The sequence below is a fragment of the Myotis brandtii genome, unplaced genomic scaffold (genome assembly GCF_000412655.1).
Source record: "Myotis brandtii unplaced genomic scaffold, ASM41265v1 scaffold624, whole genome shotgun sequence".
Classification (NCBI taxonomy): Eukaryota; Metazoa; Chordata; class Mammalia; order Chiroptera; family Vespertilionidae; genus Myotis; species Myotis brandtii.
This window is the reverse complement of record NW_005370385.1, coordinates 997,480-1,025,453: the sequence shown is the minus strand read 5'-3', so window position 1 is coordinate 1,025,453 and position 27,974 is coordinate 997,480. Positions and strand designations below refer to the sequence as shown.

At 57.5% G+C, this 27,974-nt stretch overlaps 1 protein-coding gene across 1 annotated transcript in view; it reads right to left on the bottom strand.

The window, feature by feature from the left end:
* Positions 1-27,974, bottom strand: part of PRKAG2 (protein kinase, AMP-activated, gamma 2 non-catalytic subunit) — a 231,275-nt gene that overhangs the window by 152,810 nt on the left and 50,491 nt on the right. Inside the window, exons 2-3 of the mRNA XM_014528202.1 lie at positions 8,864-8,935; positions 5,914-6,193 (exon numbers count right to left, since the gene is read on the bottom strand). Coding sequence (XP_014383688.1) covers positions 5,914-6,193; positions 8,864-8,935 — 352 coding nt within the window. The remainder of the gene's footprint in view (positions 1-5,913; positions 6,194-8,863; positions 8,936-27,974) is intronic.

Genomic DNA, 27,974 nt, shown 5'->3' with positions numbered 1-27,974 from the left:
CCCCCCACCCCATCTCTGCCCTCTCGCAGCACAGCAGCCACACTAATGCCTCCAGGTGCAGTCATTCCCTCGGCAGCCTGCTCCCCATCCCTGCTCCGACGCCTCCACCCCTGAGGCCTCCTGAAGCAGCACCTGTCCCTTCACCCGGAGACGGTTCTGTGCGCCACAGGCATTCCTCACGTCTCCCCTCCCTAGAACGTAACCCACAGGGGCAGGGATCCTCGCTCGCTGCTGTGCCCCGGAGGCTGGACTACTGTGTTCAATGTTCGACCACTCCCCCGGGAAAGGCCTGGGCAGGCTGCTCCGTGTGCGGGGACAGCTCTCCTCTGTGACATTGGCTTCCTTCTGTTTGGGAGGTACATTGAAGGCAAACATCCCAAGCTGGAAACTCATCCAGGGAGAGTGAGTCTCCTCTCTGCCCCCTGGGCAGGGCCTGCCTGTGGCCGGCATCAGGCTCAGCAGTGAGGCGATGTTGCTCCCTAGTGGTCACTCAGCCACAAAGCCAGGAAAAGACAGGTTTGCAGAGCCTGGCGGGGCATCTCCTGTGACGCCCGTCTGTAGGGGAGTCTGGTCTCTCCCAGCTTCTGGTGGCTGCTGGCACCCTTGGCTTGCAGACACAGCACTCCAATCCCTACCTGTGCTGTCACATGGCATGCTCCCCAGGTTTCTGTCTTTACGTCGCCCCCTTCTCCTTAAACACCAGTCGTACCACATCAGGCCCGCACCCGGCCTGAGCTGACTTCATCTCCACTAATTCCATCGGCAATGGCTTCACGTCCAGATCCCGCCTCATCGGAGACCCGGGGGGGTAGGACTTCAACATGTCTTTTTTGAGGGGACACACGTCAACCAATAACCGTTATTATAAGGATTACATGAGACCGTATATTTTTCTGATCTACGTAGCAGTGCCTGAAATCAGTTCTTTATCTTGCCTGATTCCCCAACTAGCCCTGGCCTGATAACCTGACCGCAATGCCCGCGGGGCCCTTTCATTCCTGACCGGCTAACCGCCGAGGGGCAGGGCCTCCTCACACTCGATGCGCAGCCCCCAGGGAACGACAGGCTTCGGGCACTGTGATGACCTCCTTGTTCTCAGAACATTTTAACATTTAAATGTTAAGGTGTTAAAATGTTCTCACCGCCTTGTTCTCGTGACCCTCATGACATCAGCCTCACCAGTCTCCGGAAAGGACCCGCAGACCCGCCCTCATTCTCACCAGCGGTGACGGTTGGGGAGGGGTTAGAGAGGGGCACGCTGGCTGCAGACCCCGGCCCCTGCCCTCCCCTCGTCACTCTGGCTGCACAACTGCAGGCATCGAAGCCCAGCTCCTTCTACTGCAGAAGTTAAGGAGGGATTCTGCAGAAACACTGAGGTGGGAAAGCAGGAGGGCGGTGTGCAGGCGGGAAGAGAGGCCACACAAACATCACTTCCAGACGCCTGTCCCCTCCTTGCAGGGTCAGCAGCGGCCTCTCAGCTCTCTTCCTTCTGGGTGGTTTGCACTCCATTCCCTCCCAGCCCAGGCCTCCTGGCCCGGCCGCTGCTCCTCGGCCTGGGTGCAGGTGCCCCACTTGGGAGACGGAGCGCCCAGGAGGCTGAGGGTCCTGCCCGGAAGGCGCAGAGCGAGGTCCCATCGCTGGGTCCCTGCTGAGACTCAGTCAAAATTATTCAGAGGGGGAAGCAAGGGCCGTGGTTTTCCTAAGAGCCTGGCACTAACAAGAGCAACGGTGGATGTGTGAGCAAGGCCAGGCCCCGCGGCAGCGTGCCAGGGCGGCCAGCCGTTAAACCACCAAAATGCTTTTGAATCAGCCTGTGCACAGCCTGGCCCAGAGGCCTCTGGCCGTCCCTCCTGGGCGTCCATCAACCCCACCATCTGGCAAAATGCTCACCCAAAAGGTAACCTCCAGGACAAGGTACCTCTGTGCTGAGGCCAGAACCCCACTTGGTCCCCAGGGCCAGGTGCTGGGCCACACTGGCTAATAAGTGTTTGAGTAGCATCCAGGGTAAATGGTCATGAAGGGGTGTGAGGATAAGGGACAGAGATCAGGATGGCATCTGATGCCTTGAGCTGGTTTATGACTTGTCAATGAATTTGCAAGCCAGGCGTCCACTCCTACGACCTTCAGCATGTCCTCAGCTCCTCACAGCCCTACTTTGCTCATTGGGACTTCAAGGGAAAGAACAGGGTGTTTCTCGGTGGTGTGCAGGAGGCAACTAATCGTGTCTCTCTCTTACATCGACGTTGCTCTCTCTCTCTCTTTCTCTTTCTCTCTCTCTCTCTTAAGCTTTGTTCCTTATGGATATTACTTTATATAACAAATGACTGAGGAATCACCTCTATTTTTTTCTCCCTAAATGGCTAATTGTACTATCACTGGCTTAACATTCCTAAAACCCACTCCTCTAAAGCGGAGCCTCCCCATCTGGGTTGAGTGGATTGGAGCCCTAGCTGGTTTTGCTCAGTGGTTAGAGCATCCGCCCAAGAACTAAAGGGTCTCGGGTTTGAGTCCTGCCAAGGGCACACCTTGGTTGGTTGCAGGCTCAATCCCCAGCCCCTGTCGGGGTGCATGCGGGAGCAACCAACTGATGTGTCTCTCACATCAATGTTATGTTTCTCTCTTGGTCTCTCCCCCTCCCTTCCACTCTCTCTCTCTCTAAAAAAAGAAAAAGGAAAAGGAATGGAGAAATCTCAGGGGAGACTTCTATAATTGAAACACTGTTGCAACTCCAGCTCTGAGGCCCGGCTGGCTGAAATCAGGTTTCTGGGGTTTGTATAGCTTCTATAATTGCAACGTTGTTTCTTAGAGTGCAGCTCAGAGGCCAGCAGCAGCAGGCGGGGAACCTTGGCTTCCTCCATCACTGGAGCAAGCAAGCCTCCTGTTCGCTTCAGCTGCGTGGCTGCCGGCCGCCATCTTGGTTGGCAGTTAATTTGCATATCGCCCTGATTAGCCAATGGGAAGTGTGTCGGAGGTACGGTTAATTACCATGTTTGTCTATTATTAGATAGGATAATTATTGTCAATGATTAGGGAGCAGTTTAGTAACATTAAATTAAATCCTTCTTGAACAACTGACTGGTTCAGGGATCCTAACCGGGCTCATCAGACATCCAGGAGTGAGGAGTGTAAAATGGAAAGTGGAGAGACACAAAGACAAGGAGTTCTCTGGACCTCACGGGACAATCCATGAATTCCTGCTGCCGAGGCCGCCCAGGCCAGCCTGCTTCCTTCCCTCCCTGAATCCTGAGCTCTTCTTTGAATTCTGTAAATACCCCCAAATCCTTCCACAAAATTGTCTGTCTTTGTCTTAAAAAAAATAGTGGTGTGAAAATAAGAGACCAAAAATGAATTCAGCAATAAGGCTACAAACATATCCCAGAATGCCCCGTGTACAGGCTTGGCTGTAAGGTTTCTAGCGAGCAGCACAGGCAGGGAGAATTGGGCCATTTCACGATGTGTCCACTGAAGGCAAAAGAGCCCAGGTGCTCAGACCGGCGGGCGCATCCCCCGGGGCCCTGGTGACGGACAGGTCTCGGGGCCCCCCTCTGGTGGAGGCAGCAGGCTTCGGGCTGCTCCTGACAAAGTCCCTCCTTACAGACAAGTGACGTTACCTTCGAGCTCAGCACGGCGAGTTAGTTCTGGGCCGTGGGGAGCGATGGACAGTCTGGGTGCCTTGACCCAGGAGCTGACAGAAACACGAGGAAGAGCAGAAAGACTACAAGCCCTCCACTCACTGTCCCTGTGATGCCCACACAGTTAAGGAGCCACGCGGCCGGGAGCCGATGGTCCCCCCGTGAAGCGGGCACGCTCCCCCTGGACCCCGACCAGGCTGGGCAGGGTTAGTTTCCCACTTAGGGAAAGTCTGGTCTTGGGCTCAGAGGTTCCGGGCAGCAGCACGGGCAGCGTCCTGGGGCCAGGAGTACCCTGGCCTAACGATGCCGGTGGGAGCAGCTGGTCCTCCAGAGCCGTCCTGAGCCCCGCCTCCAGCTGCCTCCCCAGACGGTGGAGAAGCACCTGAGCAAACAGCCCACACCCAAGCCGCAGCGTCTTACAGGCAGACCTTTGAACTGGGTATTTCCTGGCCAAGGACGCCGGCGAGCCTCTTAAACGAGCCCGCACAAGGCAGTGACTGCCGGCTCCCAGGGCGCGGAAAGTCCGGCCCACCTTCTCCATCCAACATCCCACCTGCGGCCTCTCCAGGCCACCCAGACCCCTTCCTGCCTTCAGAAACGACCCTGCACCGGTAACCTCAGTCTCTGCATCCAGCCAGGGGTGTGGCGGCAGATCGCGGCTTTTCCTAGGTAACGTGTGTGCCGGGTTGAAGTGTTCGCCCCAAACTCACACCTTCCCAAGAGCCTCATTTGTGGCCTTATTTGGAAATAGGGTTGTTGCTGATGTAATGAAGATGAGCTGGTAGGCAGTGTGGGCCCTTAACCCACTCTAACGCTGTCCTCATGAGAAGAGGAGAGAAGCGCTCGGACACAGACACACAAAGGGACAGCTCCATGTGACGAGAGGCAGCGATGGGAGGGATGTGCTGCAGGCCAAGGGACCCCAGGGGTTGCGGGCGACACCAGGAGCTCAGAGACAGTCAGGGGACAGACCATTTTCTCGACCCTCCAGAGGGAGCACAGCCCCTCTGACGCCTGGATTTGGAACTTCGGCCTCGAGAACCGCGAGGGAACGCACTTCTGACGCTGAAGCCCCCGTCTGGGGTCCTTTGTCACGCGGCCCCGGGAAGCCTAGCTCTCTGCACCCACCACAGGCACGATGCGCCCCTGCTGAGAAGCAGGACCCCCTGTCTGGTCCCCTCCTCTGAGAGGCGGCACCTGGGGAATGCTGGAGAATTTTGGGGTCCCTGCCAAGGAGGCTGGGCAAGCTCCCTCGAGCATCGGAAGGTCAGTGCTAATGGGCCTCCGAGTAGAGTTCCCAACTCCATGTCTGTGACATCTGTGCGTTTACACTTCGGTTCACCCCCCATCAGGGGATGACTTCGGGGTACTAGGAACAATACCCGCACCACCAAGAAAGGAAAGAAAAGAAAGAAGAGAGACAGCCACCCTTCCCTTGTAAGTTGAGGACACTTCGGTTCACCCCCCATCAGGGGATGACTTCGGGTACTAGGAACAATACCCGCACCACCAAGAAAGAAAAGAAAAGAAAGAAGAGAGACAGCCGCCCTTCCCTTGTAAGTTGAGAAGGCGGAATTGGATGCTATGGTCACACTGCACCGACGGCAGGTTTCGATACCAATGACGCTGGACGTAAAGGAGGGCCGCCCCAGACCTGTGGTGCCTGAGGGCAAGTCTGTTTTCCAGATCACTGTCTTCCTGAGTAGGACCTTCCCAGTCGCCAGGAAGAATCGGGGGAGCAAGGAGATGCGCTAAGACATATGAGAAGAGAAAGTCCACTTCAGTTTCCTGGTCTACTACCCACTCTGATCGCGGTGCTCCATCGAGAATGGTTTGCACTCAGACCACAAATATTTACGACCCTGAAGAACTCTCTTAAACACACTCAGTCAGTCTGTCAGAAAGAGATCCACTCAAATCTCCCAATATCAGACACAGGCACAGCCCACTGGCAGACAGCGCAAGGGCTGGGCCCGGCCGGCACAGGACAAACAGCCTCGCGCTGCTGCTGTTTCTCAGAAAAGCCTGGAGGCCAAGGCCTCACTGCGTACCAGACAGCTACAGTTCAGCCCAGGCTGCGGGTTCGTGTAGGGAGGAGCCGACGGGGGGAGACCGACATTGCTCTGGAGGGAGACTCGTTCCTGGGACAGACACAGGTCAGGCGCTCAGCACCAACTAAAGCCGTGGGCCGCTGTGCTGCCCTGCAGGTGGCTTCGTGGCCGAGTGGCAGAGGAAGGGCCAGCAGCCCGCACCCACCTGGGGAATAGCAACAGTGCCTTACTTTTTCTGGAGCGGGAGAAGAACCGGATGCCCCCGGGCGAGGTAGACGAGCTGGACGTGGGGGACGACTCTTTGGACGAGGAGCGGAAGATCCCGCTGAAGCTCATGCGCCGCGGGGAGCGCGGCGGGGACTCCTGGTAGGAGAACGGGAACACGGTTTTGGGGGAGCTGGGGCTGGTCTTGGGCCTCACGGGAGCAGACACGGGGCTGGAGGTCCGGCGCGGGGGGCCTCTGGAGAAGAAGCCTTTGGAGGGGCTGCCAGAGCCGAAGGGGCTGTCCACCTGCGGAGAGACGGGCACAGGGATGAGCTCGCTCGGGCACTTAGACCTGGGCCCTGCCCTGGGCCTGTCACTCTCACACCTGCCGCTCTCCCAGTGTCCTCTGTCCCCGAGCTGCTCCTCCACGGCACCCTGCCCGAGAAACAGCCCTAAGCTCTTCTACAAACAGAGGTGCCACTAGTGGCCTGGGGAAGGCAGCTGCCCCCACCATAGCCCATCCGCAGGCTGGTCAGCACTACCCAGAGGCCCATGACCTCTGCCCAGCTCTCAGGAGGGCTTCCTGGAGGAGGCGGGGGGATGGCAGGCAGAGGACATGGCTTGAAAGGATGTACCTTCTCCCTTTGACCTGCTTGTGGGTCTGTCTCCTGTCCTCTATGCTCAAGACCTCACGTGTGTCCTCCTCGAGGTCTGACCACACGGGACAGTGTTCTCCTGCCCTCTTCACAGGAGGAAACAAATCTCTGTGGTCTGCACACTGGGCCTGGGCTCCGTCCTGAGAGGCCCCGGGGCTGGGGAGTGATGCATGTTTCAGCTCCAAGCCGCTGTGGTGCTGGAGTGAGGGGGCCGCTGACAGGTCAGAGGGAACACGGCCGAAAGCCTCGGAGGCTGGCTGCATCGCTGGCTTGTCACAGGGTCCTGGGGCAAGGACAAGGCCTGGGGGACAGCCCAGTGTGCCGGGAAGGTAGGTGAACGCACACACCCAGAGGCAGGCAGGCAGCCTCCGCGCCCATGGGCCTCTGTCCACTTGGGGTGCCTGTCGGACCCATGATCCTTGTGAGTTCTTCCACCACCAGAGGGCGCCCCCAAACAGGGCTTGAGGTTCCTTAAAGGCTGTCAGGCCCACCCTCTGCCACTCCCCAGCCGCACAGAGGACCAGCGTGGCCTCAGGGAGATGCAGAGGCCGTGCCCGGCGAGGAACCACAGAGCTCAAGCTCACCCCTCACAGAGTCTGCGCTTTTCTTTTTCTAACCATTTAACATGAAATGCATTTAGATTCTCTGTCTGTATCCAGTTTCGCCACTATGCCACCTCCCTATGGGACTCAGGATTCCCGAGTTTTGTCTAATCCTCGAATAATTAAGAAGGAGAAGCTCTGCGTGGTGGGTGGTGGGTGCCTGTGGACGTGGCTGGGCAGTGGGAACGAAGGTGACCCGACAGCAGGGTGGCACAAGCAAGGCTTCTGGACACAGGGCTGGAGTTTGAATCCCAGCTATTTCTAGAAGTGTGACAGGTGCCTTAAGCTTCGGTATCCTCACCTTCCCAATGAGGACACCAGGCCAAGGCACAGGGCTGCGAAGGTGACGGGATCTACCACAAGGGGCGCAGCTGGCACAGTCCTGGCCCATATGTAGCTCGAGGAGTTTAATGGGAAGCAGACCTGCCAAGGTTCTAGAGTCAGGAGGACGCCATGTCTGCCCTCCAGGGATGGTTCTGGGACAGGAGTGAGGAGACCAAGGAAAGACCAAGAACTCACAGTGGTCATGGGTCTGACAGGCACCCCAACAAAGGCTGCATTCCGCTTCCCCTCCAGTTCTCTACCTACCATCCACACAGCTTTCACCTGAGGCCCTGTCTCCAGGCTGCACCAGGAGACCACCAGATGTAGGGAGTAGATACAGGGGGACCTGCAGGTGGAAGTGCAGGTGGGAGCACAGGTGCATGTGCAGGTGGGAGCACAGGTGGATGTGCAGGAGGGAGCACAGGTGCATGTGCAGATGGGAGCACAGGTGCATGTGCAGGTGGGAGCACAGGTGGATGTGTAGGAGGGAGCACAGGTGGATGTGCAAGTGGGAGCACAAATGCATATGCAGGTGGGAGCACTGGTGCATGTGCAGGTGAGAACAGAGGTAAGAGCACAGGTGCATGTGCAAGTGGAAGCAAAGATGGATGTGCAGATGGGAGCACTGGTGCATGTGCAGGTGGGAGCACAGGTGCATGTGTAGGTGGAAGCTGAGGTAAGAGCACAAGTTCATGTGCAAGTCGAAGCACAGGTGGATGTGGAGGCGGGAACACAGGTGGATGTGCAGGTGGGAGCACAGGTGCATGTGCAAGTGGGAGCACAGATGGGTGTGGAGGCGGGAACACAGGTGCATGTGCATGTGGGAGCACAGGTGCATGTGCAGGTAAGAGCACAGGTGGATGTGCAGGTGGGAGCACAGGTGCATGGGCAGGTGGGAGCACAGGTGCATGTGAAAGTGGGAGCACAGATGGATGTGCAGGTGAGAGCACAGGTGCATGTGCAAGTGGGAGCACAGGTGCATGTGCAGGTGGGAGCACTGGTGCATGGGCAGGTGGGAGCACAGGTGCATGGGCAGGTGGGAGCACAGGTGCATGTGCAGGTGGGAGCACAGGTGCATGTGCAAGTGGGAGCACAAATGCATATGCAGGTGGGAGCACTGGTGCATGTGCAGGTGAGAACAGAGGTAAGAGCACAGGTGCATGTGCAAGTGGAAGCAAAGATGGATGTGCAGATGGGAGCACTGGTGCATGTGCAGGTGGGAGCACAGATGGATGTGCAGGTGAGAGTACAGGTGCATGTGCAGATGGGAGCACAGGTGCATGTGCAAGTCGGAGCACGGTGGATATTAAGGTAGAAGTGTGTGTGTTGGGCACTTGCTGAGGAAGTCCTGCCTTGCTGGCACCTCAGGCGAGCTCTGAGAAAGGTGACCTTACCTTATGAGAAGAGTGCTTTTCTGAACTCTCCAGGTCTCCATCCAGGTGTGGCATGGCAAAAGAGCTCAGGTCCTAGGATGGAGACAGAGCACGTGGTCAATGACAGTGGCACTCAGGTGCCCATATGCCTCCTCCAGGGGCTGCACATGGCTCTTTGTGTCACCTCCCATCCTGATCCTCCTCCCATATCAACCATTAGGAAGGGGGCATGGATGGCAAACGGGTGGAAGAAGTGGGTGACGATGCACTAACCACTCAGAAATTCTGACCACTCTCCACATTCCCTTCCCGAATAGGAAGTGGCTGCCTCTGGTCCCCTGTCACCAGGTCACCTGTCACCGGCGAGGAAGGAAGAAGAAAGAAGAGGCAGGGACTAAGGGGCAGGGAGGGAAGGAGCCAACAGGGAGCGGGAATGGAGGGGAAAGGCCCAGCCTTGGGAGCAGCCAATGGGCAGCACCGCGGCTCAGGCCTGGCTGCCCATTAGAGCTCCTGGGGCAGGTGCGTTGATTGGTCTGTGGTGTGGTGCAGGCATCACAGAGACTCGGCCAGCGCCCCAGGCAGACGGCTGGCAGCTTCCCACCAGTGATGGTTGGGATAAGTCACTCAGCCGGGCCCCACGGATGTGCTGGTCTCTGCAGCCTTGTTTTTCATGTGCCCTGTGCCCTGGCTCCTTCTTTTAGCAACAGCCTGGGCAGACCCTTTGTGGTTTTTCCAAACAAGGCTTGTCTGGAACGCTGTCTTAACTGCTCAGACACCTCAGTTCAAGGCCTCTCAACGGATTCCCAGAACAGCCCCTCTGGGACAGCCCCAGCCTCAGCGCTGTCCTCTGCCCGCTCCCACCCTTCCTTCCGGCGCTGTAATGCTCCCCCAGCCCTCCACCCCCAGCCCCAAATCCGGGGTCAGAGAACTCCTGTGTATCATGCAAAGCCCAATTCAAAGCCCAGCTGGTCCCCATCCTCGGGCAAAATCAATTCTTCTCTTATCTGTGTTCCCACCGTCCTTGAGATGCCCCTGGGCCATCGGCGGCATTCCACATTCAGTCTATTCTCTGAGAATCACTCCTCGGAGGGCAGGAGGAGCTCACCTTGTGTCCTCGGCCTGCCGGCCCGGCATACGGCAGGTGGCAAAAGTGTTTGAATGAGCCCCTGGAAAAGGCACCCCCTTCCCTGGTCCCAGCATGAGGGCTGCCCGTGTGCACTGACGGGCCAGCGAGAAAGCAGGCGCCGCGCGGCTCAGCCCACGGGGAGTGAGGAGCAGCCAGGCGCGGGGCACCTGCCTCCCATTTTAACGAGAACATTCCTCTCTGGTCTCCAGTAATCATCACCCTTGAACGTTTGTTCAGCACAAGTTTCCACAAGCGGAAGCCTTTTCATAAACTCTCATGTGTTCCTCCCCTAAGAGCCCTGAGAACCATCACACTCTCGCACGGAGGCCCTGGCGGTTCAGTGACGCACGTCAGGACAGTCTTAAAAGAGCCGAGCGCAGGACGCCGGCCCCCGCTGTCACGGGCTGCCCTGGCGGTCCCATCAGCTGCTCCCAACCCAGCGAAAGCATCGCGTCCACCAGCCACCACCACACGCCCACTCCGGGCGCTGTGTTTGCTCCGTCCAGCAGCCCTGCAGGGAAGCCCCTTGGCCCGCGTGGAGGCCTTAGCTGGAAGACTCCCACCCCACAGTCCCTGATCTAATCTCCTGGACGCACGGAGAAAGCACGCACCGCGAGGCCGCTGTGGGCCATCTCCAGCTCCGGCCACAGGGCCATTACCAGCTGGAATAATGGGGACCAGGCCGCTCAGGTGGGCTGACCTTCCGAAGGCCCAGGCTGCGGAGCTTGTCCCGCCTGTGGTTTTTCGACTTCAAACTCCCCCCAGAGCCTCACACTCTCCTCCTGTGTCCTGCCAGCCAGCCAGGCAGGCCCCTGGGTGCCGAGTGGGCATTTCCCTGGGCCACGCTGAGGCACCATCGTGGCTTCTGCCAAGAGACAGCTTTATACTCCGGGCTTGTCCTCAGACCTGGCCCCATGCCCTGCAGAGGAGCATCAGGGTATGTGGGGAAGGCAATCTTCAGGATTTGGGCTGATGACGTCACCTTCAGGAAAGCATCCGGACAGAAGAGAACAGCCCCAGGTTTGGGAAAACTCCCGAGATGTGAGCTGACCGAAAAGCAGCTCACTGAACCCCCAGCCCTACCCCTCCTCAGAAGTGCAGGCCAAGGTCCAGAGTCGATCACAAAAAAGCAGGGTGTCAACAGCAGAGCCGGCACCCATCGGCCATTGGCACGGTCCTTAAATCTTCCAATCGCTGCCTCATTGGTCCCGAGAGCAGCCCATGCAGCCAGGAAAGCCGAGTGGTATCATCTCAGTGCATAGATGAGGAGACGGGGGTCAGAGAGGTCATTAAGCCTCTTAGCCAAAGCCAGACAACCAGACAGAGGCGAGCAGGCCCTACGACCCAGGTCCAGCCACTCGGAGCTCAGAGCTTTTCCTGTTAAACTCTACCCCCTCCTTGGGATGGCACAGGGCCAGGCATGAACGCCAGCTCGGTGTCAGAGCCTGTGAAGACAGCTCTGCCATGGAAAATGGGTTTCCCCGGCACAGGGAGACCACAGGGGAGGGAGGACGGGGGAGGACTCGCACAGTTCTAGGATTCCTTCCCAAGGTGGCTGACGACACCAACTTTCTCTTGAAGGTTTGCTTCTTAACTAGAAGTAATTCAGGCGTTGATGTTGCGAAGAAGAGAATGTCAAGTATCCCACCAACAATGCGGTCCTCCACACCCTGCATGTCTGCTCTTTGTATAGTCGGGGTCTTGTTTACAGGCCCCCTCCCCCCCTACTTAACCCAACCTTTCTCCATAAGATAATAGAGCTTACACGGTTTACAACCAGCCGGCGTGTGAATTCCTGCAGGGTGGGCTGTTCCACTCACATCGCAGCCCTGGTGGAGGGGCTGGTGTCTGCGGACCAGATGCAGTCCTGCCCATTCAGCGTTTCTGACGCTCTCAGCTCGGTCTTATACAACTCCTCTGTTGCTGCAGCTGGGGTACCCCAGAAAGAGGCCAGATGGGAGCGCAAATACAGGACGAGCAGAGAGGCTGCCAATGTCGGGGCACGGCCTGCACCTGAGGACCCGCCAGGGGGCTTCAACGCCGGGGTCACGACTGAACATTCCTACGAATTACTGGTCGTGTGATTCCTGCCCAAGAAGGAACACATCTAGCGAGGTTTTCCTTTTCCACCCGCGACGAGCAGACCCACGGCACCCACTGCCAGCGACATCGGGAAGGGGCTGCGGGACAGCCGGGGAGGGTCGGCTGGGCACACCGGGGCCCGGCCCTCGGCAGGTCCGAATGCGACCTGCTCACAGGGACAGAGCCTGAGGCCACGCGCCAGCCCCAGCCCTGCTGTTTACTGCCGGGGGACCGGGGCACGTCTGAATTCAGGTTCACGACTGTCAAATGAGAGGGTTTAGCCGGATGATTTCAGAAGGTGCCTTTACGCCCCCACGTCCTCTGTTCTTACCTGTTGAACAAAGCAGCAGGCGGGGTTACTATCGGAGGAGAAGGGCCCACTGAGTAAACGCAGCTCTCCCCTCCTGACTAGCCAGGAAAACAAGCTTTCCGCTCCTGACCCACCAGATCCTCTCCAGGGCCCTCGAAGCTCGGGGCCTCCAGGCAGAGCCTCCAGGAACCGGCCACAGCAAGGGCAGGGGAAGCGCGTGCCCCCCGCGTATCCCTGACAGTTCACACAGGTGGCTACTCCCCACTGGGCCTGTCGCTTTCTAACTGCCATGTGCCTCCATCGGCTCCTTAGTGCTAAGCCTCTGGTTCTCGGCCGATTTCTAAGGTCCCTCAGGCTCTGGGTCATCAGTAAAACGGCAGGTGGGTCCTGGTGGACGCTCTGTGGATTCCAGAAAAGCCGTGAGCAGCATCTTCCGAACTGCAGGTCACTCAGGTTCCCACGTGGAACCCCCATGCCCAGCCCATCTCCCCACTCGCCCACTCCCAGTCACAGGGCTCAACCTTGTCTGCGTCTGACCTGCTGGGATCGTGGCTTGGCGCTCGCCCTGGCGAGCCCTCCGGTGGGAGGCACAGTGAGGTGTCTCCGGGTGAACTGACTTTGCACAAAACCTCAACACTGCCAAACAGGCAATTCCTGGTACCACGGTAGGGGTGGTGACCACAGCCATGGCCAATTGGAGCCTTTGAAAAACACTCACGTTATATAACGGCTCTTGGAAAAAATAAGGAACAAGCCCTGAATCACTGGAACTCGGGGTGGGACGGGGGCCAAATTAGGGAAGCCTAGACTGGGCTCTCGGAGAGGTGCCAGGATTCTTCCTTCTCCAGAGGACACCGTGGTTCCTGACTGCTGTCTCAGAGACTTCCTGATGTTAAAGAGAAAAGAAAACCACAATTTTTCAATCCTGGGGCCCCCGCCTCCCCTCCACCTGGTGGTCCCAATGGATTTGCATGGCTGGCTCGCCTCCCCCCCAGCCCTTGGCCAGTGGCCTGGGCCTTCAGCCTCCAATGAGCTGGCCTTTCTCCAAAGAAAGAAGCCCTGGGAGGTGCAGCCCGAGCCCCCGTCCCTCTCCCCACCCCAGTCCCCACCCAGGGGCTCCACTGGCTCAATAGCACCAGACAGTAAACTTCTCTCAAACCACGTGGCTACAGATTCCTAGATCAGAGTGGTTCCGGGCCTCCACGTCCCCTCCGCTCTCTTGTGTGTAGCACGTCATCTGAGCCTCCAAGGACCTCCCCTGGTAAATGAGTCCACAGTGCCTTCGGTGTCGTGGGGGGAGGTTGTGAAAACCATATCAGATGACACAAACCAAGGCCCTTTCAGCGAGAGTCCTCGCGCCTGGGAACCAGGACGGCCACCCACCGAGGACACTCTCACCAATCAAGACTACCGGGGAGAGGGGCACAGGGTGTCACCCAGGACACTGCCCTGAGCCCTGGTCACCCGACTCCTGCTAAAATCCAGCTGCAAAGGCTGCAGAGACATGCACTGCTGCTCCTTAGCATCAGAGCTGCCTCTGCCCCTTCCCAGCTAAGATGGTGCTGCGCGGCCCGCACGGGGAAACCTAGAGGACGGCAAAGTGCTCTGGAGACGCCTCTGCCTCTTGTGACAAGGCAGCTGGCCTGCTCTGCCTGTGGGCAGCCTGTGGAGCGGATCCACACGCCACCTCAGAAGGGCCCGTGGCCCCGGTTTACAGCTGAGGATGCCGTGCAGGCTCTCTCAGGCCCCTCCTCACTCAGGCCCCGAAGTGACCCTTGAAGGCAAAAGTTGCAGGCCAGGCTGAGCTCAGCCTCTGCTAACCTCGACGATTAGGAACCTGAATCGGCGTCTTGCCTTCTTCCGGCCCGAGTTCCTCCTGGAAGCAGGGAGTGTAAGGGGCATGTTGGGTGGAGGTGACAGAGGGCTTGGGTCAGCTCACAGCCGGAGGGAGGCAGGTGCCTGGAGGGGCCTCAGAAGACACAGGGGAGGAGCCAAGCTGCAGGGTCTACTGCAGCCTCTCCCCACAGGCCACCCTCGCTCCTTCAGCAGGTGGGATTTAGGCCACATCAGGTGATGGGAGGAGGGAGATGTCACAGATGAGGGAGCGCTGGGCTCCCCTGACCAGTGCCACCATTGAGTCTGTGACGGTTCAATTATGCGTGCACTCGGCCAGGCCACCGCATAAAATATCTTACCAAATTCACAATTTAGAATGCAAACTATCCCTTTCATGATTACCTTTTGGGAAGAGAGTGGTCTAAGCTTTGCTCTGTCAGTGAAACAAGTCTGCACAATCCCCCAGTAAAGCAAGCACTGCAGCAGAGTAAATTGGAGAGCAGTACCCCACGCCTGCTTCTGCAGATTCCCTGAGTTTCCTGGCCCTTCAGATGCATGTGACCTACTGTTGTGACAGCGTGGCCTGTCACCCCAAAGAGAGAGTAAAGATAATTCAGGCACATACTCTAGAAGACTGAAGGTGAATACTTTTAAAACTCTGCCATCTTGAATTAAATAGTAGTTCCTATTTATGTTTTTCTGCAAAGGCTGTGGTCTTGAAAATGCATTTCATTCTCTCCCTCAGCTTACAAATCAAATGAATCATCAGATCCTAATTATTGTATTTTAAACATTTTAAATCAATCCATTCTTCTTAGGCTGCCTCCATCATTATTCCTATCCGTGCTCTGATCACTGTCCATGCAATCACCACAGTAAATGTCAGAGTCTTACCATACTACAGTCACTCTTGAAACTCTCCAAAGTCTCCACATTTCTTTCAGAAACAAGGTCCATGTACCTCTTCATGGCGCAACAACAAATTCAAAGGCCAAAGCCACCACTGGGGTGAAGCAGGGCCCTGGGGTCAGAGAGACTTTCATTCCAGCCTGTGCTTTGCCACTTACTTGGGAAAAATAGTTCTCCTCCCCAAGGTCCAGATAGTGTAGGCAGTCTCTGCCTCAGAGAATTGATATGAAGATTTAATCCTCTACTTGTAGTAGCCAGGCACTAAACAAATGATTAAGAAATATTAGCTTATTATAATAATTACTAGTGGCCCGGTGCACGAAATTGTGCACATTAAAAGGGAATTAATTAGAGGGAATATTTTAATATTGCTATTTGCCCTTTCTCTATAATAGAAGTGTCAGAGATGAAAGAAAATTAGTAAAATGTATATAAAAATCTCCCTCCTGTCAGAGTCTGGGGTGCACGCAGGACCCAGAGTTAAGTCCTTGCCCACCCGCATGTCTCAAAATCGTGTGATGCCACTTAAATCCCTTAGTATATGTACTATTTAGAAACATATTTATACCAGAGGCCTGGTGCATGGATCGTGCACCGGTGGGGTCCCTGCAAGGCTGGGGGTGCAGCCTCAGGTCCCCCGTCAAGCCCCGCTGGGTCGGTGAGAGCCGGGATGCTGCCCCCCGAAGGTGAGTGGGCGCACTCAGGCACCAGGAGTCTCTGTACACAGAGCGGGACCTTCGCTTTGCCAGGCGCTGCAAGAAATGCCCAAAGGAAACAGGTGGACGGGAGGACGGAGACGAATAAGAGAGGCTGTGCATCCTGCCACGTGAGTGACAAACAGGAAACAGTCCCGACAGGCCCATTCTCACCGCGAGGAAGGACAGACCAGCAGGTTTAGAAAAGTCCCACGCTCACCCTGCAGCCTCCCCCTGAGCTCACCTGGAAGCGGAGGCGACACTGTGATGTCACCGTCGGGTAAGTGTGAGTTTCTGCCAGACGTGGATCCGCTGTTAGAAGTGAGCGCCCCTTCCCCACACACACATACCAGCAAGGCCTGTCGTGCACCTGAGGGGCGCGCTCCCCCAGTCCCGCGCACATGGCAGGACTCCGATGATGACGGATGCTCTTTCCCCAGAACGAACGGACCCTGGCAAAGGCGCTAATGAGCTCGTGCGTCCTGACGCATGAATGACTGGTGACGGCTCCGAGTGCGGCCAAGAGCGGGACCAGCGATAAGGGAATGACACCCCAGTCCCGCGCACATGGCAGGACTCCGGTGACAGATGCTCTTTCCCCTGAACGAACGGACCCTGGCAAAGGCGCTAATGAGCTCGTGTGTCCTGACGCATGAATGACTGGTGAGTGCGTCCAAGAGCGGGACCGGCGATAAGAGAATGACGCTGACTGGGATGTCGTGGTCACTCGGGCCTTCTCAGGGCAGGGACGGACGGAACCCACGAGCCGGCCCTGAGAGGAGGCGGGCCTTCCTTCCCAGGACTGTGTGCAGCCCTGACGTTCTGTGATTTTACTAAGACAAACCTCACGTTATACAGGGTCTGAAAAGACCAGCTCTGGGTCTCGGGAGAAGGTTTATTTACCCACAAAGAAAATGCCAAACCACTAACGAGACTGTGGTAGCCTTGGTGTTGACGCCTCTGTGGTCTGTCCCATGAACCCCGATGGCCTCGGTCAGACCTGAGGCCCCGGATGGCCGGCCTCCCCATTGGCCCTGCCCAGAGCCCCGCAGGCAGTGTTGGCACCACAGGGGGAAAAATCACGTGGGTTTCGGTCTGTGTTTGAAGACAAACTGCAGGAGGGAAACCACACATTAGAATAAAATTGGCACCGAGCGAACATTTGTAGAATGTCTCGGGGCTATTGGTGGGCTCTGGCACACCTTCCTCTATGTAGGGGGGTCTTGCGTGGGTCAAGTCTTCGAGCCCTTCTCCGGCCCCTAACCACGTACCCAAGGTGGCTCTGGACTTGGCCCAGGAGCTGGGGTCCCCAGTGGTTTTCAGCTCAGAATATCAGAATATCAAATGTCCACATTTATAAAACCATGTATCGAAAGATTCTTCCCTAACACTTGCTACAGGTGCCGAGGGGTCTGCCTTCCCTCCTGCTGGGTCCCGCAGCCCCGCTCTGTGCCGGCATGGGATAGACGGACACGTACGAGGGTTCAGAGGAAGCAGAGACGCCCAGGACCTGGAGAGTGCGCCAGGGCTTCGCACACGATGCATAATGAATACCAGGGCCTCGACCTGTTTCAAACGAACAGCCTGCCCGCCAGGGGGTCAGGACTGTGCGGGTTCCACAGAGGAGTATGAATGAGGACCACACAGGAGGCCTCGCATTTCGCGGAGTTTCTGTTTCGGTGATGGGCACCCACGCATGCGGACATAGAGTAACATGTCGCCTTCCTGCGCTGTGGACAGAGCCGTCACAGCCATGGGCACCGGATGAGCTCTGCAGCGGAGCAGGTGACCTCGGAGATGAGCGACCCTCCGTCCTCCGAGGTCCTGGGAGGAGACAATGATGAGCCCCATCTGTTTCCTCTGTCCGGGCTGAGCCTCTGACCGCTCTTTGTACTCTGTGCCCAGAAATATGCAGGGAGTAAAGGGACAGAAAATCCCATCTCTGCATTGTCAGGGGGAGGTGGGCAATTCCTTCCTTCCTCCCCGGACACCCAGCCCGTCTGTCCCTCCCCTGGTCCTTTACGCGGTGGGCACTGCTGTTCCTGCCAACCCCGCAGCCCCGGGCCACCGCTACACCCAGAACAGCAGCTGTGCCCTTGGGGGAACCACCCACCCAGAGCCCTTCAGAGACGGTCTGTCAGCACCTGTACCTACCTGACCGCCCCGCCCCCCGCCCATCTCCTGACGCCTAGACCCAGGGAAATACAGCTGCCACAGTGGGAAGAGCTCAGAAATCTTCTATTCTGGGTGGGTAACTGGGGTAAGGGATGTCCAGGGAGATTCAGGTGAGGTGGTCAGAGCCACGTGGCAGAGCCATGACCCAGCCAGGCCAAATCCTGGTCTTGCAAGTTCTCGCCCGATTCTAGCCCACCATGCTCTTTCCAGCTGGTTTTGACTTTCCAGCTACGTTTCCATGACGAAAGATGGTGACAACTCTCTTAGAGTCACAGTGCAGGTGGAGGCCCTGGCACCGGCCGGCTCTCCTGGGCACAGGAGAAGGTCAGTCTTAAGTATCAGATGAGGCTGTCCTCTCATTTACGTTCTGTTGGCATCCTTGCTTCTTCCCTCCCAGCGAGACAGTTCTTAGCCCACATCTCCCTTCTTTGTCATCTGTTGGCCTGTGTGAACTTGTTACTTCCCAGAATCCTCCACGCCCGTGGCCATGGCTAGTAGGTGAGCAGCTGCTCCGAGAACCCTTGGGAGTAAGTCACTCACAGTCAGCTCAGTATCCTGCCCGACTGAAGACGGGCGGGCGCTCCGCAGAGCGGGCCACAGGTGCATGGAGACCAGCAGGGCCAGGAGATGGTACCTGCTCACTTCACCCTTTCCAGGGCAGGGCCCAGGCTCGGGCAGCCCCAGATGGGAAATCAGTTCTCGGGAAGAACAGGGGTGCACTGGGAGCCTGCAATGTAGCTGCAGGGCCTGCCTGAAGCTCCTGAGGGACCCGTGGCCATCGCTCCACCTGGGTGGTCAATTAGCCCATGTCCCGGGCTCCAAGACAGCGGAACGGCTGTATCGCCCAAGCCCAGATGCAGGGTCCTGAGCCGAGGGGGTCTTGTCTAAGGCCCAACCCAGCCTCCAGGCAGAGAAGAGAAATGAGCCAAGTGCAGCTCACCGCATGAGGCAGCAAGAGGGCCGGGGGCGGTCTGAGAACCAGGCCCCTCTCTCAGGCTCAGCAGCCGGTGTGGATCCTGCATCGAGGCTGTGGCCTCCACGCTCCAGATGGAAGTCGGTGTGGGCCACCGTCCCCAGGCAGCCTCAGAATGTCTGGGGCAGTAGACAAATCCCCCGGCCGGCGGGGACTCGAGGCCACAAACCATGGCACCAATGAATCCAGACAAGGAATTTGCTAGGCTTTTCCTGTTTGTTTTTTAGCTGCCAACAAACCCTTTCCGTTCCAGAGGGGCTCGTTACATAAGGAGGGGAGGGAAGGAAGATGCTGCACGTGAGGCCGAAGCCAGGACAGCAGAAACTTCAGGGTCAGCTGCTGCCACCATGGGGGGTCAGGGGCAAAACACAGGGTTGTTTTCCAAGGCAGGAAAAATAAACACCTGCTTCTCACACCCTAGGGACTGGGTTAAAAGCCATCAGCCTCCCCCTGGCTGGTTTGGCTCAGTGGATAGAGTGTCGGCCCACGGACTGAAGGGTCCTGGGTTCAATTCTGGTCAAGGGCATATACCTCGGTTGCAGGCTTGATCTCCGGCCCTGGTCGGGCCTGTGCAGGAGGCAACCAGTCAATGTGTCTCTCTCACACCGAGGTTTCTCTCCCTCTCCCCTCCACTCTCTCTAAGAATCAATGCAAAAATGTCCTCAGGTGAGGATTAACAAAACAAAACAAAAAAGCCAGCAGCCTCTTCGGAGGCCCTGGGTGCTGAGAGGTCCTCAGGGCAGGACATGTCCCAGGCCAGTGCGTCCCTTTGCACCCGGATGGGGCTAGGAAGAAACACCTCCCTGAGCCAGCCCGCAGCATTTTTTATCTACTCCCTCATGGGGTCTTTATTCTTCGCTGAAAATGCCCAGAAGGTTCGGGGCCAGGTCCCGCGGGGCCATTCCTAGAGCCAGGGGCCCCTTGGCGTTGCCCATCCCTTGGTACCTCCGGCCTTTGTTTTCACTCTTGGTCACCATGCGTCCTGGAGCCTCTGACTACATATCTCTGCCCTTCGCACCTTCAAGGTCCTGGGGACACCTGCCCCGAGTCGCAAAACATGGGGCTCCAGGTCCCAAGTCCTTGCACCCAGAGGGAGTGAACTCTGACCCCCCGGGACCACCGTGGGAGCTGACCTTCCAAACGGGCGGGGAGACCAGCCCATCCTTGGGGAGGTCCCTGTAAAGGAGAGGGAGCCGACCCCACAGGTCAGCCCACAGGAGGCCATGTGACCGCATCTGGCAGAAGTCACGCCTGCCTCACCCTCTGAGCAGCCACGGCTCCTGAGACGCCCCGGCAGCCGGAGGAATGAAGGACGGACAGCGTGCGCATGGCAGCCGCTGGGGCCTGGGGAAGCCAGAGGGTCCCACAGAGGAATATGTCGCAGACACCGGAAAGAGCGGGAGGAAGAGCCCTCCTGTGTGTCAGTGATGAGCACGGTGCAGAGCAGGATGCACGCGCACATGGACCCGGGGGTCAGACGGGGAGGCTCTGCCCTCCTGCCTGTGGTGGGAGAGGGTCTGGTCCCCACAGCCTCCCCGCCGATGCCACCGGAGACTAGAGGACTTTTGCCGGGTCCGTGAGAAACGGCACCTGAGTGGCCTGTTAGGCAGGTCTCTTATTTGACTGTGGCTGAGCCTCGCACACAAAGTACAGGAGTTGGTACCATGTGGGACAGTGTTTCTCTGACCGCAGACAGGACACCAGTGATGATATCAATTCAGCCAAAACGGGCTTGTTGTTGTTGTTAACAGAATAGACTAGCGCCAGTGCCCCAGGAAACTGGTTTTAGGGTGTGTCTATCCCACCCCAAGCTCCTCACCACAGCTCACGGCTGGAGCCCTCAAGCCCCAGGTGAGGTGGCTCAAATCGCGGCTTGCACATGGGCTACGCGGCACTGGCCACACGACGCCACCCCTCGTTCACGTCTCCCCTCCGTGCACTTGAGCTGTTCCCCACAGCAAAGTTGAGTCTATTCTTCCATCCCTCACGTCTGGGCTGTTGTCATCCACAGAAACAGCAGAATGACAACAGGTGACTTCCGAGTTGGCGATAAGGAGCGTTGAAGAATCCCCCAGAATCTTCTGGCATCTTCCCTGGGGAAACCAGTGCCAAGGTAAAAATCTCACCACCCTGAGACCGCCATGCCACGGTGGGGCCAGCCACGTGGAGAGGAGGCCAGCCCAGGCACTGGACACAGGGTGGAGAAGTCTCGGGGACTCCGACCTCAGCTGTCATCTAACTGAAAATTCGTGACAAACCCCGAGAGCGCTGCGGGGAGGGGCAGAGTCAACCACGCCCTGGTGTCTGCCAAGACCCAGCCCAGACTTACAGGGGAGAGGGAGGCCGGGCGAAGGGACTTGGAATCAGAGAAAAGTCCCTGCCCCCAAGAGCCTTGGGGATGTTCTCCTGGTCGCCTCCGAGATTGCTCAAGCAGACCCCTCACTTATTGCTGAAAATCTAACCAACAAGCAAAAGAGGCAGGCGATGAGGTTGGTGGCGTCTGGCCGAGGCGGCAGGGCGAGTTTTCAGCGTTGTTGCGGGTTTTCGGTCTTGCCCAAGACAGCATAAGCCACCAGGTCGGCGCGTCTCTGCTTTTAGATGGAAAGCCGTCAACTCTGGGAACACTCCTTACTGAGGCTGGTTTCGGGAATGACTAAACGCAGACATTATCTGCTAACAAGTGCTTGCTAGGGTGAATGGGAGGGACAGAAGGAGACCTGGGGGGAGGACTTTAACATTGTTAGGGCCACTGACATATTTATTCACCTCAACGTCTGTCAGCAGCCTCCATGTGCCTGGAATTGTGCTGGATACAGGTGTTCACGGGGAGACTGGTCCAAGGTGGGGAGGGATGGGGGGAAGGGAGCAGGGACTTTTGGGGTGAGGGGCACATTCTGTATCATGACTGTGGTGGAGGTCACATGACTGAGAACATCGATCACAGCCCCTCTAATTTATACTTAAAATTGGTGATTTCATTGTGTGTGAAAACGCTGTCTCAATAAAGCTGACCCAAAGTGACCGGTCCACTATCACCCATCCCTGTCCCACAGGGGAGAAAAGGAAAACCAAGCATCCCTCTTATTAATCCTGGGACACAGAATGCGTTTCCACGGGGTGAAATGGCACTTCCCAGAAGCAGCTGTGCTATGGGCAGTAGTTATACTTTATTCTCTTGCAAAATTCTCCTCCTTCAATCGCCCCCTTCATGCCAACACACCTGCTACACCTACCAGCCAGGGCACGCTTGTCCCCCTTCCCCTCCCTGGGTCCGAAAGGCCGGCGTTTCGCCTTCCAGAGCCCCGTTTACAGGCACGGTGACTGCACAGCAGAGACTCACCTGCTGGACACCGAAAGCCCAATATCTCCCAAAGGTAAGTCCCAACAGTGTGAGAGGCCACAAACCCGCCCAAGGCCTCTCACTCGGGTCTAGGTCGGGTGTAAAAGGTAACCAAGAGAGGGAACTCATTAAACCACCCCTTCTCTGATCAGCCAAGGACTGGTTCGCTCATCGCAGAAGAGAACCCTGCTGGCCTGAGAGAGAGGAGTTAGAAGAGAAAAATCCGATGGGTGGAGATGCTCTGGCAGAAATGTGCTTGGGGAAGGCCAGTTTGGGGGGCACCAGAGGGGGGACCCTCGACCTCAGGAAGGGTCCTCGGAGTGGGGAAGGACAGGCCCAGTGGCCCTCCTGGGCTACGGCCACGTGTGCCACCACCTCCCTATAAGCCACCTGCTCCCTCCAGCCACGCAGGGAGTGCAGGGACCACTGGGCACCAGGAACACAGTGGCCACTTACACGTGACGAAGGCTGTGACCGCAGCCAGGTCATCCCAGCCCGACACCCTTACTCCTCGTGTTCCGGGGTTCGTCAAAGTGGAGCTCCCGAGACCCTAGAACCCCCGGGGCCAGAGACTGGGCGCTGCGGGTTCATTCCTGTGAGTGAAGGCTGGAGTGCCTCGTTTTCGGACGTTAGCATTGCAGACACGGCAGCTGGCAGCTCCCAGTCAGCATCCTGGGGAACGAGGCCATTGGGATGATTGAAAAATACTCTTGGGGTTTATTTTATTTTATTTTTTTGCAATTGTACAATGACTTCCTTATCTTTCTCCGTGAGTGAAATTATAGAAGCTGATCTGGGGAGAAACTGCTAGACCCAGTGCCTAGTTGGACCTTGGGCAGGAAGGTCTGGAATCTTCTTCTTAGATAAAGGAGCAGGAGAGGGAAGGCTGACTCTGACCCAATCTGCTCTGAGATCCGCTGTCCTGCAGAGCTGGTCCTGAGCCTCTAAGACCCAGGAGGTTCCGGTTCAGAGGGTGAGGGCGGGGCCAGGAGGTTCCGGGCCATGAGGTGGCCACGCGGGCCCTGTCCCCTGGCTGAAGTGTTCCCTTCCCACTTCCATCTGCCAGGACGGGATCTGGGAAGGGAAAGGAGCATGAAGGCCTCCCTCTGCCCCCAGGCTCTGCAGCCTCCGGAAGCACCGCCCGCCAGGGAGTGGGTGGAGCTCTTGCATGGATGGTCCCAGCGCCCTCTCTCCCGCAGCCAGGAGGAGAAGACGTCCCCCTGGGGCAGCCACCAGGTGGCCACGGGTGAGATCACCAGGGGTCGGCAAGGCCTGGAGGGGTGTCCTGACACAATCCCAAGGGGCCTAGAATAGGGGTTCCCAGACCCCCAAGCCAGGCACTCAAAGCCCCTTCCCCCACCCCCAGGCCTGATTGGAACGTGCCCCTCCCCCCTCCAGGGCCCCCCTCCTTTCCAGTGTCCCCCTGGATTTGTGTTGGATTTCAAGGCTCTGCGATTTGGGAAGATAGTGTGGATGACTCAGACGAGTGGGCGGTGACAGATGCCTGCCACCAGCTCCCAGCCAGACCTGGCTGGTCTGTGTAAAAGCCTGGCTGGGTCTTGGCCTAACGTGAAGGGCTAATCCCACGGGGGAGGGGGCGGGGGCAGAGGGCTCTGCTCGTCTGAGCGGAAAGTCTGAGAAGAATCCCCAGCACAGTCCCATGCCCCCTTCCAGCCCCAGGTCAGCCCAGAACCAGCAGCAGGGTCACCAGGAAGCCCTGGCAGGAGTCTCACCAGCCTCCCTCAAAAGGAGGGGTGCCGCCCTGCCCGTGTGGAGGGGCTGTGCCAGGCTCCCCAGCATCTGCTACCAGAAGCTTTGTCCTCCCTCTCATCTTCGAAGCATCTCATTCCTGCTCGCCCCTCCAAGGACACATCCAGCCACCTTCCCTCACTCCTGACTCTGACCCAGGAGCACTCACCTGGTGGCTGAGCTGCCCGGTACTCCTGGCGGGGGCGGGGGGGGGGGCATCATCCAGAGAACCAGCCTTGATAGAAACACTGCTTTCCTGCCCAGGCTGGACAGAGAAGGGTGCAGGTGGCTTGAATTCTGGGTAACAGTCACCCTCCCGACCCTTCTTGGTGGAAGTATTACGCTGTTGTCACAGGGCTCCCAGCGGGATACGCAGAGCGAGCCTCCACCCCAAACACGCGGAACACAGCGCCGTGTCCCAGGGTGGCGGCCATCATCCCGTGGAGCCTCTGCCTTAACCCATTTTACCTCGCATCTTATCACTCTTTCCTTCCTAAGAGAGGACGTCTCGTGTTCAATACAGTTCATGGAAGACTCTGCTCGTTGGCCCTGGTCCTCACGGGCTGTGCACCTGTCCCTACGCTGAGGGTCACGCGATGTCTGTCCTCATGACCTTTTCCTGAACACAGGTCACCCTTTGCCTTGGAAGTCTAGGAACACCCCAAATGCTCACCCGTGTCAGCCCCAATTTTACACCCCAAACCCCGCCATCATGAAAACGTGACTTAGCTGATGCAGCTCACAGGCCAAGGACCATGTCTGCATGTGAGGTCAGCAAACATGAGCTGTTTGGGTTATGAGAGAAGGAAAGGCCACACAAGGTCTTCTGAGGCTCGGCGTCATCTTATCTGTCCTTCGCTCCTGATTCCGCAGCTGGTTCTTTCTCCAAGGAGCCGTAACACCCTGTGTGAGGAGCTCCAAACCGCAGAGCCCCGCACCCACAAGGAAGGAGGGTCCAGGCGAGGAGAGAACTCGGACCCCACTCCACGGCCCGCTGCCCCCGCATCCAGGACTGCGTGGAACCCCCACCAAGTTGGCAGCCGCCGGGCGGTAGGGTCACCGCGGCGCAGCCCGCAGACGCTGGGCTGGCTGGGCTCCGGCCCCGCCGGTGTCTGCTCTATTTACTGAGTCTGCACAGCGGAGCTCTAACTCATGGGTGACTAACGAGCTGAAGCCATTATTACCAGGCAGATGGCAGACTCCCTTCAAAGCAGACACTAAACAGTACGATGCCACCACACAGCTCGCCGCAAAGTAAAATCAAAACAGAACCCAAGTCTGGCGTGGCTTCTCCTCTCTCCCTGCCTCCCCTGTGCTGCGTCTCGGGGTGGAGGTGCCAGAGGAAACCAGGACAGGGTTTGCGGTTCACGGAAGATAACACAAACAGGCCACTGTGACCCAGGAGACACCTCAGCAGGGAGCCACCCTGAGACAACAGACAGCCCACCAGAGAGAGCAAACTGTGCCCACGGGATAGGCGGGCCGCAGGGCAGGCCCAGACGTGACCGGCACCAAGGACAGAGAGGGAACGAGCAGCAAGGAAACTATATGAACCCCACAGAACCCAACGCCCTCCTGCCTCCACTTCCTGACCAATAATCAAAGTGATACCACCCAGAGAATCCCATCAGAAAACAGGCAGGTCGAGCACTGCCCTGAGAGGCGCTCTCCGGGCTCAGCTGGGCACTCCACCCACTGACCGCTCACCCAAAGGGAAGGCCCTGTGTATGAGCATCTATTATGTGCTGGGAACTGGCCCTGGGTCCACTGGCCTTCACCCCAACCCGTGAGGCCTCACTGTGATTCCCATCTTTAGGCAAAATTTCAGGCTTAGAAAGATGAGATCATTTGCCCATGGTCCCCAGGTGGTAAAGGTTCATGGACTCCAACTCAAGTCCAGGCCCCAAGCCCGGGGCTGAAGGGCTCTGGGGCTACGGGGAACCTCACTGGCTTCCTGGGCACCGGACGACTGGATTATACTCTTCTCATAACTTAGATTTTAGTAACTGAGGTTAGCGCCCTGCAGTCTGTCATTAAACCACTTTAGGGCTCTAGGGCTTAAGCCATGCTCATGGGAGAGGGTTCTCCCAGGCAGACAAAAGGTTTGCTGGGGAGCCTGCGGGATTCCTGGGTGCACGCTGTCCACCCCAGGGGTCAGGATGCTGAGACCACGGGGCCGGAGGGGTGGGGAGGCGTAGAGCCTCAAGAAGCCACGGCTTGCAGGTCCTGCCTAGGAGTCTTGCTAAGCCACATGCGGTGATGACAGCTGGAGAGCCAGGTTTCACCACCAGACATTCGTCACACGCCCATACGGTGCGGGGGGAGGGGCGACAAACTCAGAGCCTGAACTGGAACCCTAGTTTGTAATTTCCTGGTAAGTGATTCAAGTTCTCAGAGCCTCGATTTCCTCAAGTGTAAAATGAGGCAAACCTCACAGGGTTGTCATGGGAACGAAAATCATTAATGTCCATGAAAATGTCAAATATGCCGCCTAATACATAGTAAATAGTTACCAAAACACAAATAGCTGAGAGCAGTCCAAGAGGTGACAGGGAGACAAACTCCCCTAAAAACGAAAACCCTGGCTGGCCACGGGCGTTATCACGGAATCAACCTACAGAACCAGCTGCCTGTAACCTAAGAGAAAATAATGCATAAGCAAAAGGCAGAGGCGCGGACCTGCGTCAGCCTACAGGCTGCGTTTGAGGGGATGCAGGAAGGGATGGAGCGGGACTGGTCTACGTCGGCATCTCATAGGAAGAGAGGCTGAGATGCTTTCAAAGGAAGAAGAAGGCCCATAGTTTGAAGGTGAGCAGTGAGGGGGTTGGAAAATCCAAGAAGGATTCCATCAGTTAACAGCAGAGCTGACATGAGAACCCCAAATTAGGGCCTCCACGGCAATGGGTCCCTGATATCCAGCAACACAGGTCGAAGAGGTCAAGACCAAGAGTCTTACTGGTCCTGGAATGGCAAGTCTCAAGAGCTTGTTCAAGAGTTGGTTTCAGTGCCGGCCGGGGATCCACCCCACGGTCCTCAGTCTGTCCCCTCCCGGGCCCCCACCCCACGCTTCTCTTCCCACTCCAGCCTGTGACTTTAAGAGAGGCAAGAACACGCGTGCCTTCAATAGCCTATGACCAGTGATCTTTGCTGAATGAATTTAACCTTCAGTTTCCTCTTCTATAAAAAGGAGTTTGCACCTGTCTCATAGGCCTAATGTTGGGCTGAAAAAACACCAAAACCCCACCTTAGGTTTACCTAGCCCTGGGAAATGCCCAGGCACACAGGGAAGCAGCTGGAAAGGCGAGAAGCCCTGGACCCAAGTGGCCGTGCTGCCTGCCTCGCTGGGTCCGTGAGCAAGCCGGGCTGTTGTGAGTCAGAGGGCAGCCTGGCCGGAGGCCCAGAGCCCAGGGCGCTGGTCAGTGTCACTGCATTTCCTTCTCACAGTCCGGGGAAGCTTCATGGGCTGAACCCACACTGCGCCCGCCCCCCCTGCGCTCACACTTCTCTTACCTAGCCCACCTCACAGCACCTGAAAGCCCCCCCATTTATGTTTTGGGGTCTCCTCTGCCCTCAGAGGTCAGCCTGCTGGCAGCGCCATCCTGACTGTATCCCTCGGGTACAGGGGGTGCCTGCGGAGCCCCTGCCCCTCCAAGGAGCCCTCTCCCAACTGTTCAAGTCACCAGTCACCCTGAGAACCTGCCACCGTCTAGCGCTTGGCGCTCTCCTGGCCCAGGAGTCTTGCACCGTCTAATGTCCTCTTTCTCCACCTCCCCACCCAGACGGAGAGTTCAGAAGCACATCAGGCCTCATTCTTCTATTATAATCCCCTCCCTCCCTCCCTCCCTCCCGGGGTGCTTCCCAGTCGCCAGGTCTCAAATACCAGCAACCACGCCCTCCCAGCTGAAGTCCTCTTCGCTTAGCCCCTGGCTTATGAAGG